Source organism: Eptesicus fuscus, chromosome 10, assembly GCF_027574615.1.
Source record: "Eptesicus fuscus isolate TK198812 chromosome 10, DD_ASM_mEF_20220401, whole genome shotgun sequence".
Lineage (NCBI taxonomy): Eukaryota > Metazoa > Chordata > Mammalia > Chiroptera > Vespertilionidae > Eptesicus > Eptesicus fuscus.
In genome coordinates this window covers 16,834,062-16,847,603 of record NC_072482.1, presented here as the reverse complement: position 1 = coordinate 16,847,603, position 13,542 = coordinate 16,834,062, and the positions used below count along the sequence as shown (strand labels likewise).

At 35.3% G+C, this 13,542-nt stretch overlaps 1 protein-coding gene across 1 annotated transcript in view; it reads right to left on the bottom strand.

Moving 5' to 3' along the window:
• CD2AP (CD2 associated protein) overlaps positions 1-13,542 on the bottom strand; it is a 102,566-nt gene that overhangs the window by 10,427 nt on the left and 78,597 nt on the right. The window contains exons 12-16 of the mRNA XM_054722611.1: positions 13,081-13,246; positions 12,573-12,715; positions 5,969-6,081; positions 5,169-5,270; positions 2,684-2,865 (exon numbers count right to left, since the gene is read on the bottom strand). Of these exons, the coding sequence (XP_054578586.1) occupies positions 2,684-2,865; positions 5,169-5,270; positions 5,969-6,081; positions 12,573-12,715; positions 13,081-13,246 (706 nt within the window). The remainder of the gene's footprint in view (positions 1-2,683; positions 2,866-5,168; positions 5,271-5,968; positions 6,082-12,572; positions 12,716-13,080; positions 13,247-13,542) is intronic.

Genomic DNA, 13,542 nt, shown 5'->3' with positions numbered 1-13,542 from the left:
GGCCCCTCACTCAGGCCGCCCCATGCCCCAAGGGAACCTCCACCCTGATCCAGGACACCCTTCAGGGCAAACCAGCTGGCCCCCACCTATCCTATCTAATAAACGAGTAATATGCAGATTGACCATCACTCCAACACACAATATGGCTGCCCCCATGTGGTCAAAGATCCTGCCCCCATGTGGACACAAGATGGCCACCAGGGGAGGGCAGTTGGGAGGCACCAGGCCTGCAAGGGGAGGGCAGTTGAGAGGGACCAGGCCTGCAAGGGAGGGCAGTTGGAGGCGATCAACCCTGCAGGGGAGGGCAGTTAGGGGTGACCAGGCAGGCAGAGGAGGGAAGTTGGGGGCAAACAGGCTGGCAGGGGAGCAGTTAGGCATCAATCAGGCTGGCAGGGAAGTGGTTAGGGGGTGATCAGGCTGGCAGGCAGAAGTGGTTAGGGGCAATCAGGAAGGCAGGCAGGCGAGCAATTGGGAGCCAGCAGTCCTGGATTGTGAGAGGGATGTCTGACTGCCCGTTTAGGCCCGAACCCACTGGGATCAGGCCTAAACGGACAGTTGGACATCTCTCGAGGGGTCCCAGATTGGAGAGGGTGCAGGCTGGGCTGAGGGACACCCCCCCCCATGCACGAATTTCATGCACCGGGCCTCTAGTAAAGATATAATTAACAAAGCAAAAAGCTAAGAACTCCAAGTAAGCTTAGGAAATAAAATATGTAATACAGTACCTCTGATACCCAAAAGTGCCCCCCCCTCCTCAATCCCATTTCTCCCCTCCCCTTTATAGGATGAGTTTTATAGTATTTACTAGAGGCCCGGTGCACAAAATGCATGCACGGGGGAGGGGAGGGCAGTGGGATCAGGCCTAAATGGGCAGTCGGACATCCCTCTCACAATCCAGGACTGCTGGCTCCCAACCACTCACCTGCCTGCCTGCCAGCTTGATCACCCCCTAACCACTCCCCTGCCGGCCTGGTTGCCCCCAAATGCCCTCCTCTGCCAGCCCGGTCACCCCCAACTGCCCTCCCTTGAAGGCCTGATTGCCCAAAACTGCCCTCCCCTGCAGGCCTGATCTCCCACAACTGCCCTCCCCTGCTGACCATCTTGTGGCAGCCATCTTGTGTCCACATGGGGGCAGCCATCTTGTTTGTTGGAGTGATGGTCAATTTGCATATTAGGCTTTTATTATATAGGATTGTTCTTTTTCTTTTTTCTAATTCTGTTATGCATACAAATGTATCATGAAACAAAATACTATTTGCTGTTGTATGTTTTTCAACTTTACATAAATAAAATAATACTGTATGTCTCTAATTTACTTTTCCCGCCCCAACATTTCTTAGATTAATTCATGTTGACACATGTAGCCATAATTCATTTATTTTTATCACTGTACACTGTACAGTATTTCTCTGTATCATTATACATACATATATGGGATATATATGTATATATACTCTCCTGTGATGCTCTTCTTCAGTTTAAGTCACTGCCATTCATTTAATTTTTCCAGAGGAAGTAAAGACTTCTAAAACACGTCATGTTTAAAAATAAATATACATCATAAATATTTTATTCATTTTACAGCTAATTTAAGAGCATCTACAGGAAATTTGTATATGTAATTATTAGTTCATTAAGCACACGTGGCATCCAAAACGTAAAATGTCAAAATCAACAAATCAGGAGGGTTCTTAGGTACATGGGTGGTACTCCTAGATGAAATAACTTACAGTTAATAATGTGCATATTACAGAATCTGTGAAAAAATTGCTGAACTCAGAAGAGATAAACTAAAGGATTCAAGAAAGAGCCATCATATATCAAATTACAAATACTCTCCCTATATGATTATATATGCATAAAGTATTATTTAAGTAGTCGCTCAAGATAAATTTTTATTTGTATCCAAGAGATGTTTACAAAAATGCTCTGCAAACTACATACATCCTATTATTCATCTTAATATTGTTTTTATTAAAGAACAAAATGCCAACTGAGTATTGGGGGAGAAATGGTACATTCAAGCTCAGAGGTAACATGGTATCTGGTAGGGACTTTTATACCAGATTCCAGATTCCAGGAAATACTTGTAGAGGCTACAGGAGATAGTGAGAAAGGAAAAGAGCACCTGACCTTCTACCCTCACTTCAGTTAGATAGCTGATCTTTGATCTAACTACTGGGCTTTTGCTGAAAACGTTCTTAACTTTCACTGAGGGTATGTGTCAACATATACCATTATCAAAAACTTTCAGAGGTAACAGATGGGTCTTAGAGACCACTATCCCAACCCATTTGTTTTATAAACATGCAGCTTGACTCTAGCAGAAACAGCGATCAAAGTCCTCTGAGAAATAAACATACAAAAAGATATACCCAGATCCAACATACAATATGGTTTTCCTAATTTTTTAAGTTTAATTAACTCCTGAGTTTGGCCAGTAAATTTCTAGCTTTAAATGATAGGTATGTTTGTACCTTTCCTATAATTGGGCTACTTGGACAAGTTTTCTAATTCAAGTTTTTTGCCAAGAGGAGATAAGCACTATTAATGGAAATTTCTTTGAAAACATACTTGTTGATACCAATAACTTGGAATACTACATCTGTACTTCATCTGATTTGGAAGAACTCTTTACACAAGTGTCAAGTAGCATTCAAGGATGCGAATAAGGGCTCCTTACCCGTGCTCCTTTTTCAGTGCTTCCACAATGCACAGCAGCTCAATCATCTCAGCTTTAATTTCATCCAGGGAATTTTTTTTCCCATCGTCTGCTTCTAATTTAGCTTTGATTTCTAATGGAGTTAAAAAACTAGCTGCATTTGGTTTTGAAGGACTTGAAGGTGTTGAAAGGTACAGAGATGGCTGAAAATACAATAGAAATTATTGTGATTTTATTTGTATTCAGATTTAATATTACATTTAAGTCCAAAAGGTTTTTATAGCAAGGAGATGAATAAAGCAATATGGCAAGATAAATAGTAAATTTGGAATACTAAAAGCAGTCTGGTGTTCACAACTGGAAAACACTACTCTAAAGAATGAACTTGCAAATCACTAAGGTATTTTTGTGATAAATATCAAGAATTTTGTTCTCTTAAAAAAAAAAAAGAAAATACATCAGGTTTACATTATGAATAGTTTGCCTAGTGGAATATCTAGAAGCAAGAATATACAGTCCCTCCCTTATCTGCAGTTTCCCTTTATGCACTTTCAGTTACCTGTAGTCAACCTCGGTCTGAAAATATTTCTTTTCCGTCTTAAAATATTAAATAAACAATTCCAGAGATAACAATTCCTGTATTAAATTGCAGGCCATTCTGAGTAGTGCGATTAAATCTCAAGTTGTCTCATTCTGTCCTGCCAGAATGGGAATCATCTGTTTGTCCTGGTGTCCAAGAGGCATACAGACTACTTGACTGTTAGTCACTTAGTAGCCATCTTGGTTATCAGATCAACTTGTCCTGGCAAATGATACGCTAAAGAGAAGCCACTGATGCTTCCCCAAAGGAAAAAGGTATGTATGCATGTACGTATTAAAAATAAAATTATATATATTGGGGGGTCTGGAAACAGAATCGCCACAGATAATGGGAGAATACTGTATCACCATTACAATATTGTTTTGATCCTCCATATTAAAATTATTATTTAGAATACCCAAAGAGCTTCGCTTACAAGTAATTATTAAGTACATATAGAGGCATTAAAATGAATACATGGTCTGACAACCTTTTTTACTATTTTACTAAAATAACAGCAAATAAAATTTCAATGGACTGCTAACAGCTCTGAGAACCTGATTATTTGTATCTGATATACTGGAACAGCAGCCAAATGCCCTGGAATGAATGTAAGGAAGAAAGATGACCTTCTTAAATATTCCATAGTGGTAATACTCCTTTAAATAAAAACTAGAGGCCCGGTGCATGAAAATTCATGCACTGGAGGGGGCGTCCCTCAGCCCAGCCTGCCCCCTCTAACAGTCCGGGAGCCCTCAGGGGTGGGAGGCGACCCAGCGATCAGGGGAAGGCGACTCCCCATCACACCTCTGCTGCTGCCACTGCCAGCAGCGCAAGCCTTGGCTGGCCCTGGTTACCTGAGCCTCGGGCAGCTGCCATCTGAGGCTTGCCTGCGCCTTAGGCCAGTGCTGGGTGGCTGGGAGGCTGAAGGGACTGGGGGACTCCGGAGGCAGGCGTGGAGTGGCAGGGCCCAGCCTTGCCATGTATATGCTGCCCCAGCGGGGCTGAGGGGAGTGGGCGCCGCCATCTTTGAAGGCGTGACAGTCAATTAGCATATTCCTTCCTATTGGTGTAGGCACTGCCATCTTTGAGGGGGAGCAGTCAATTAGCATATTCCCTCCTTATTGGCTGTGGGCACCGCATCTTTGTTTTATTTTTATTTTTTTAAATAGATTTTTATTGATTTTTTACAGAGAGGAAGGGAGAGGGATAGAGTTAGAAATATCGGTGAGAGAGAGACATCGATCAGCTGCCTCCTGCACATCCCCCACTGAGGATGTGCCCACAACCAAGGTACATGCCCTTGACCAGAATCAAACCTGGGACCCTTCAGTCTGCAGGCCGACGCTCCATCCACTGAGCCAAACCAGTCAGGGCAGCACCACCATCTTTGAGGGCAGGGCAGTCAATTAGCATATTCCCTCCTTATTGGCTGTGAGCGCCGCCATCTTTGTGATGGTGTGAGGGCCCATTAGCATATCCCCTCTTTATTGGATAGGATAGATAGGATGGCAGGAGTTTAGAAAAAGGTCTTAACATCATAAAATAGATGGGAGAAACCATATATTCTACCACTCATTCCAGTGCTTATTACGGTACCAAGCATCAAGCTAGATAAGAAGTAAACACGTGAATGCTTCTGCCCTAATGAGTTTATGTTTCATGAAAGTAAAATAAATGTATAGATTCATGCCTTAACAAGTAGTAAACATAACATTCTTATATTACTCATTTAAAATAAATGTGAGGTCTTCTAAAAAAAAGATCTGCAGAGAATAGTGTGACAACTTTAACAATTTAATTTTTTAGCAGGTATTATTTTATTTCTTGGCAGAAGAGACATTTCTTAAAGGACACGTCAAATTACACAGCTATAACGTTTAAAAAGAATCTTATACAGTATATAAATCTTGGACCACACCTCACCTTTGGAGAGTTGCAAGAATCCTTTTTAAATTCAGATGGCTTTATGTTGGCACTATCTTCTTCTTTGGGTGACTTCAAGATTTTTTCTGGGCTTTGAGTTGGCTACATGATTTTTTTAAAATCAAGAAACAGAAAACACCAAAGCAGGAAAAGTTAGTACTTGATAATAAAAATAAATAACTTTTATCTCTGTTCTCAGCACCTAATGTTCCATTATTATTAACAGGATGTTACATAATTTCAAGCTGAATAAGACACTTGCATAGCTTGAGGGAAAAACAGGTTCCCTCTCAGTGGTGAAAATTTTCTCTAGTTAAAGATACGTGCTTAAAAACTAATATATTAGCACTAAAGTATTACTAGTATCCCAGGTAATGTATAAAAAGCATAAAAGGAAGTTCCACATTTATATACCAGGATTAGTACTACATAAATCACTTCCTACTTCAAGGAGAAAGATGTTTTCCATCTTTCCTAAAATGTATATGTACCACTCAACTCTAATTATTGTTGTTGGTCAGGCAGATTATACAATACACCGTTGTCCTCTTTTGAGTGCTCTGTGGTTATGGTCTCAGGACACTCTATTTCTGATTCTGGAACCTTCCATTCCCAGCTCTTTAAATGAGCAGGACACATTCCCCACATCTCCTTAAATACAACCATGTACCACTTGAGTGCAACAGCTATCTTCCTGTTTTTTAAACTTTAGTAAAGCTATAGAGCCTCCCTCAATCTTATCTTCAGAAGGACTCTGGAGCTGCTAAATTCCTCGTTTTACAACAGTAAGTGTAACTCACAGAATGCCCGCCATTGAAGCGGCCAGGCAACCTTCTTCCAGGCATCTTCGGTCTGTTTGCAGTGAGATGTAGTAAGTTTTCTGAGGAAGCTATGTCATCAAAATTCACAATATCTGGAGAATAAAATTCAATGTATACACTAAGAGATAACTGTGCATTTTGAAAAGTAAAAAATATTTCTGGATTTTTAGCAAACTTTAAATTAAAGGACTCACAAGTTGACCTGTGCTTTTCATATGCATTTAGAAAACAACACTCACCCTTAGAAAACAAACATCCTCTTCACCTGATACATTTTATAGCATAAGACTTTAATAACAATATAAAGTTCATGCTTTTAATAGACTTAGACCAGAGCAAAAAGTTCTTGAAAGATATAAATCTGTACTTGTCACAAGCTGTTGTTGCATAAAAAAAGCTATCATCTTAAGTTCTTCCTTATAAAAAATAATTTATTTCAACTCATAATTACTGTATCATATAATAAAAACAAAAATTTTGTTTTAAACTTCAGGTAGTATCCTGATATTCAGATTTTAAGGACTCACTCAACTATATCTGGGACCCACACTGTTGCTTTCCAGTTGCTTTTCTCAATGTAAAGTGAAAGCACAATTTAATGTGTTTTATATAGGTATGTATGTACACAGTATACTATAGCTGGGATGCACAGTTTATAGTTTACTGCACTTCTGCTGAGACATCACCATGTTTAGAAGTTACAAGGTGGTTATAAATCTAAGGCAGATGGGAGATTAAGGCAAAATCCTACATAGATCATCCACTTGTTTCCCCACCATCAAAGTCTAGCTGACCTTCGATCCAATAACAGGTGTAAAGAGAAATCTAGTAATTCGTATTTCTGAAACAATAGTGTACAATGCCTTTTTCTACATGATCCAGAAAACCTTCCTAAAGGAGCTTGGTCTTTAATTTTGAAGCACAGGTATCTATAAGTATAAAAAAATCTTAAGGGTAATTCCAGATACTTCCACTGTCAATATTATCTTCCTTAAACCCAAATTATAAACTAGGGATATTAACCACAGTCAAGATTCTTGAAATGGCAGATTTCTTTGGTCTAGTCTTCCAGGTATAGAATCATTCTTCATGTTATCGTTACCTGAATGTTTATACACTTTCTGTCAAATATTTAGATGCCCCACCTCAGTTATACTATTTTATAAAAGAATCTAAAGATTCTAATCATTACTGCCTTCAGCTTATTCATCAATTTTCATATTCAAAGTAATTCATTTAGATTTTTTTAAAGGATGAAGAAAAAAGGGGTAAGGCAGAAGTTAGGTATCACTCTTTGGCAATATGCAATTTGTGACATCTTTAAATGTCTGTTGACCACTTTATTCCTCTCCACCTTCACATTCTGGGATTCTATTCTGGATTCTATTTTACATCTAGTCATTAGGTTAACAGGTCACAACAAGCAATCTAATGTGCTTGGTTTAATTATTGTCTTGAGTAAAATAATTGTCTATAAGTAATTATAAAATAAAACAAATCATAATAAACACAGTAGATTTAATGTAAAAGTCATTATACATTGTGTGTGTGTGTGTGTGTATCACTTTATCTGCAAATGTCACCAACAAAGTAAATCAATATTTTTTAAATGTTAAAAATATACTGTAGTTTAAAGGGTGAAAAAATATTTTTTACACTGATGTTTATTGATAACCTAAAAAAAACCCCACCTTGAAAAGTACAATCCAATCATTTTGGCCCCTAGAGATTATTTTCAAATGCATATTGAAGCAACTTGCAGAAAGAAAAAGAAATAAACAGAAAAGCATAGAAAGGGATGAAGATAAATGAAACTGAAAGGGTAAATAAAAGGTAAATTATACATCATGCTCATGTAAAAAAAGGCCTTTTATGTGTCCAATTTTGGGCTACAACACCAAGATAAATGATTTTACTATTCTAAAACTCTCTCAGGTCCTCCATTAAGCCATTCGGTTAGTAAAATGAAAGAGTGCACATCTTGGACTCATGATATATTAAACACTTTTCAATTTCCCTGAGTAATAACAATAGATGTAGACTGTCCATGTGGCATAAAAGGCATGACAACCACTTAACTCTTGCAATTATATTGTCATTCTGCCAGCCATTTAAATTTCTAAATACTGCCTAAGAAGACATGGAGTTTTTAAAAATCACAATGAAATATCAAATTGAGGGAGAAAGTAAACTGATTTTTATTGTTTTCAAGTAAACAAAAAACTTTTATCAAAAAATATCTTAAACTGACCAGGAAAATTTTTCCAACACGAATTTCATTTTATTTTAAAATGGAAAACCAAAGGGTTAGAATAGACAGACAAACATGTACACTTTTAGTAAAGTTACCAAAAAAAAAAAAAAAATCAATGTGCACCACCTATTTATACTGAATATAATATTTTGATTTCTTTTATAAATTGTTATCTTACCAAAATGGAGAAAGGTAGAATAATTTTCTGACACGTAAGAAGGGAAACATGGCAAACAGGCTAGGAAACAAAATCTGGAAAGAAAAGTCAAGGATAGAAATGTCTAGAAAAAAGACTAAACCAAAAAAATTATTTTACAAAGCAGGAAAAAGGAACAGTTGTAGAACGAATAGAATCAGTTCAATATTTAGCATATACCTATAACAAATAATCTAAACTTAGATAAGATGTGTCCTGGATTTTAGATTTTTTCTTTTGTTTTTCAAAGGGAAAATTATTATGGGTATAAACTTCAATATATATATTTTTAAAAAGCATTTTTTTTATTACTCACTGAACACCAAGGCAGTTTCTAAAAGGATGTTTTAATACTAAAATAAGTGGTCAGAGTAATAAATCAATATATTAACAACTCATTAATATAGCTGTTACTAGTCTTAAAAGAATAATTAAAGAAAAATTAAACTACCTTTTAGTCAAGTTTTAGTCTTCAGCATATAGTAAATATGAGAAAATTTTAATTCTATGATCTAATAAAAACTATATTATTCTTTTAAAATATTTCAATATAAAAATGCAACTTAGTATAACACTTGAAATCTCATATATATATATAAATGAAAATGCAATATTATCTTATACTCTCTAGAATGACATCAAGGAAATTATTAGAAAATACAAGCTTTAACCCAAGAAGAATTTACCACAGAAAAGCAATTTAAAAAGATAAAATACACCGTGGCCCATGTATCTCAGTGGTTAGAGAGTGGCCCTGGATACAAAAGGGTTGCAGTTTCGATCCCCATCCCCAGTTGGGGCATGTGCAGGAGGCAACCAATCACTGTGTCTCTCTTACATCTCTCTCTCCCTCACTGTCTCTCTCTCTCTCTCACTCTATCTTTCCCCCTCTCTTCCAGTCTATCGAAAAATCAATGAAAAAAATATCATGGGGTGCAGATTAACAACCACAAAAAAAGGATAAAATGCTACACTCTAAGAATACATCATCTGTGCTTTTGACATAATTACATTACCACTAAATTTTCTATTTTAAAACTAATTGTAAACTGTCTGGAAAATTAACTATTTAGATCACATAAAGTTTATTATTAACCAGTAGTGGCAGCGAGATTATCCAAACCAATTTTTTAATGAAGTGTTTGAAAAAGCAATTAAAACATGGTTGTAACAGCTCTACAATTTGTAGTACTACTTTATATCATATATGAGGATATATATAAACTTTTCAAAAGAAAAATAAAACCTAATTGGCTGCTCTAGGAATGTTTTCCTTACATGTACAAAAGTCAGAGTCTGTACTTATATACATACATGTGTTTTATATGCCTTTAATATACAGGATTATATACAGGAAAATCCTATCTGAGAGGAGGATCAGGAATTTACATCCTTCCTAGATAGGAGCAGAAACAGAAGGAAATGGGAGATTAACAATGGAGGAGGGGAGCAGAAAGGAAATAACTTTTTACACCAACTTCCATGTCAGGCATTCTAGTAAGTATCATAGAAATTTTGGGCTAATTGTTACTTAAGCAAGAAAATAGATTTATAGAAGAAATATGCCAATAATGACCATCAGCTAGTAATTTACAACCCACATTTTTTAATAGCAAGGTCAGTGTACTTTCTACTCTGTTATTTCACTTGAAATTATTTATTACTTTACATCATAATGAAACTCTAAGATTTTTGTATTTTTTAAAACCGTCTAAAACTTGTTAAAGGGCTATATTGATATGCTGCTTAAAAATTTTAAAACTTCAAACTGAGTCAAAAATATAATTTAAAATATGCCAAATTTGAGGCTGTATTTGATGCAGAACATAGTTTCTGAAGAAGAAAGTGGTCAACAAACACTTCATTAATAAAACACCTTTGACTACACATACTAAGGACATCTGATATTTTAATAAAAAGAAAATAAGGAATAGCCTGAGTTATGGTCTGAGACCATAAGCTACTGTCAGCAGCTATGCCTTTTACGTTGATACACTACTTATGCCTACAACAGTACTGAAGAGACAACACTTCTTAGTAAATATCTGCCACTTAAGATGAGCTCAATTTCTAAAATTTATATTTTTCTGAACTTTACAGGGTATAAGTGTGGTACACCTAGGGCAGCCTGATATTTTATCCCTAAAAGAATAAAGGACAGCAGCTTGAAAGTCAGCTGTTAGTTTCTTGACCACATATAAATCTCAGCATCTCTAAGTTACTCCCTATAAAGAAAGAAATCAGAAAATTTCAAAACCCTGTTCCACAAAGCCTCTTTGGTTCTTAATGAAGACTGAATAATGGCTATGGATGTAAGGTAAGAATTGGGACCAAAAACAAGGCAAAAAGTAGAACTTTTCAACCACCAATACTTTCCCACTATTACACATCATTTTTATTAGAAATGTAGCAAAGAAAACAAAATTTACTGGTGATCGTATATAGAAAAAGTTTGGAAAACTAAAAATGGTTTTTATCTACTTAAAAAAATTTTTTTTTGCAATTTTTATGACCTTGAGACAACCAAATGATGAAAAATATGTAAGAATGATACAAAGTAACAGAAAAATGCAGAATATAGAAGCTCTAAATATTACTTCTTCAGCTCCCAAAATGACTCATTAAAATTTAAGATTTCTGATAAAGATCGAAGATAATTGTGGAAATTAAAAAGGTAATGTCCATGGAGTTTTGATTTCCAGAGTTAAAACTGTGCACTTAATCTTTATTTCTCCAACTATGACTTTTAAAAACACATTTCCAGCTGTATTTTACATCAAACAGAAAACAAGTCAGAACTGGTAGAATCATATTTTCACCACTAACCTCAACAGAAAGGAGTATTTTGAAAAACAGAGAATTTTATTTTATTTAACTAACAGTGAATATGAATAATTTTCATCAGATAAAACATACTGAACATATTTGAGTGAATGCCTCTAAAATATAACTAACATCTCAAATTCCAGAAATTATTAATGAATATGGCTTCATCCAGCACAGGCAGGATCCAAAATACATGATAAAAGGATCGATAAGGCACTCAAATTAAAAAATTGTGGGAGGCCATGTTAGGTCAGAGCTTTGGTATTGGCAAACTGAAGAGGAAAGACAAATAAAATCATCTGAAGAATTTTGAAAGTTAATAAATAGTACATTTTCCAATATAGTGACAAAAAAAAATCTAAGTGTAACTGACCTTGAGTTTACATTAACACTGAAACTAAAAATATATTTAAAATATTAAAATTTAAAAAAAATATTTCACAGAACATTTAGTATAAAGGTGATTTGAAAAGTTCCCTTCTGGTTTATGTGATCTTGAACATCTGATGTTCCTTTAGCTTACTCTGTTTAGATGTACCATAGAAAAATTAGTATTTGCCTCTTACAATTACTGTAAAGATAAAATAAGAATATATATGAGAAAGTGCTTTGAAAATGTATAAAAACTAAAAACAAATTCAAAGTACTATACAAAAACCATTACAAGTGTACAACGCTTTAATAGTGACACCTTTGACTTGTATCAAGACTTCCTCTGTTTCAAGTGTTCCATTTTAGAACTAAAATGGATAAAAGACTACAAACTAATAAAGATGATTAATAGGCTGAAAAAATCAGTCTAAAACTTAATGAACAACATTTACCTAAAGAAGTAAAGCCTGCGGATATGTAGAAAGAGAGTAAGTCACAAAAAGCCTATTTGTCTGAATAGAAAAGTATATTGGTATTAAGTAGAAAATAATATTCTTAAATGTAATCTAGTGCTGGCATTAAAGTCTACATCACCTCTTTATTTTTAATCTTCTAAAACTAAAACATCTTCAGATCTGTGTGACTTAGGTGGTGTGGTCATTCTATTCTGAAGAGACAGAATGATAAATGGATGAACTCTTAATCGCCATCTCAGTCCTCTGACCAATAAGAAAGTTTATGTGAATCATAAATATTCTGCCCATTTATCTTCTTTTATGTTTTTCTATTTTGGCTTCATAGATTTAAAACAAATTTTAATTAAATTCCACTCTATCTGTCCACACACATATTGTATATAAAAATTTATTTAAATCGTTTCTGAAAACTATATTGGCAACTTTTAAAATGTACCATCTTTCTACATGTTAACTTACCTGTTTCTTTAAAGCTCCTAACTGTAAATGAATCTAGATCTACTGATTTTGGTCTAAGTGGTGACTGTTCAGAATCTAACTTTGGTTTTGATACTGGCTCAGTTTCAAATTTTGATGAAATGGCAGGCACTTCCCCATTAATTCTGAAATGAGAAAATCAAACAGAGGCAAAAATCACTTGTATGTGAAATATGACCATTTTGTAACATTTTAATTTAATGACACTAAAGATGTTATAACACTGATTTTTCTTTCTGTTCTATAAAATGATTTCCATAAATATTGACTTCAACCTTAAAACTAATCCCAATAAAATCAGAAATGTAAAAACAGTTTAATATGAGTATATTCACTGAATATAAGTATGAATATAAGATTAATATTTAATAGAGAATTATTAAAATCTATAGAAAAAACATGGAAACCAAATACTTTAAAATTTTCTTTGAGATTTAGAAAGGCATTGATGTCAAAGGCAGGTAAATTAATAAACTAACGTAAAACTTACCTGGCTACAGGTGGTAGTGGAGGAACTGGTTTCTCAGGTCGCTTTGGGTACATTGTTCCAGAAGATCTCAATAAATTATTGGCTTTGGTAGGTGGAGTAGGCTTCTTGGGTGGAACTTGTGGAGCAGCTGGTTTAGAAGGTTTCTGGTCCAGAATGGATTTCTCATCTGATTATTTAAAAATAGTTAACAAGTTAACAAAATAGTTAACAATGGGAACTGCTTAGGTTTTTCTATGGCTTAAAGCTAATGCCAGGCTGGAAAAGTGTGAAACAGAGCGCGTGCACACTGTTTTATGTTTTAAAGTTATAATAAGCCTAAATATCTAAAAAAAAGTTTACTTTGGTGGGGTGGAGGGCCCCCAAATAAACTCTGATATATAAATGCTGCCTGGTTCTTATTGTCTTCTCAGCATCCTTTGCTCTTAGGGGTGGTATTCCACTCAAATATAATTTTACGCTGAG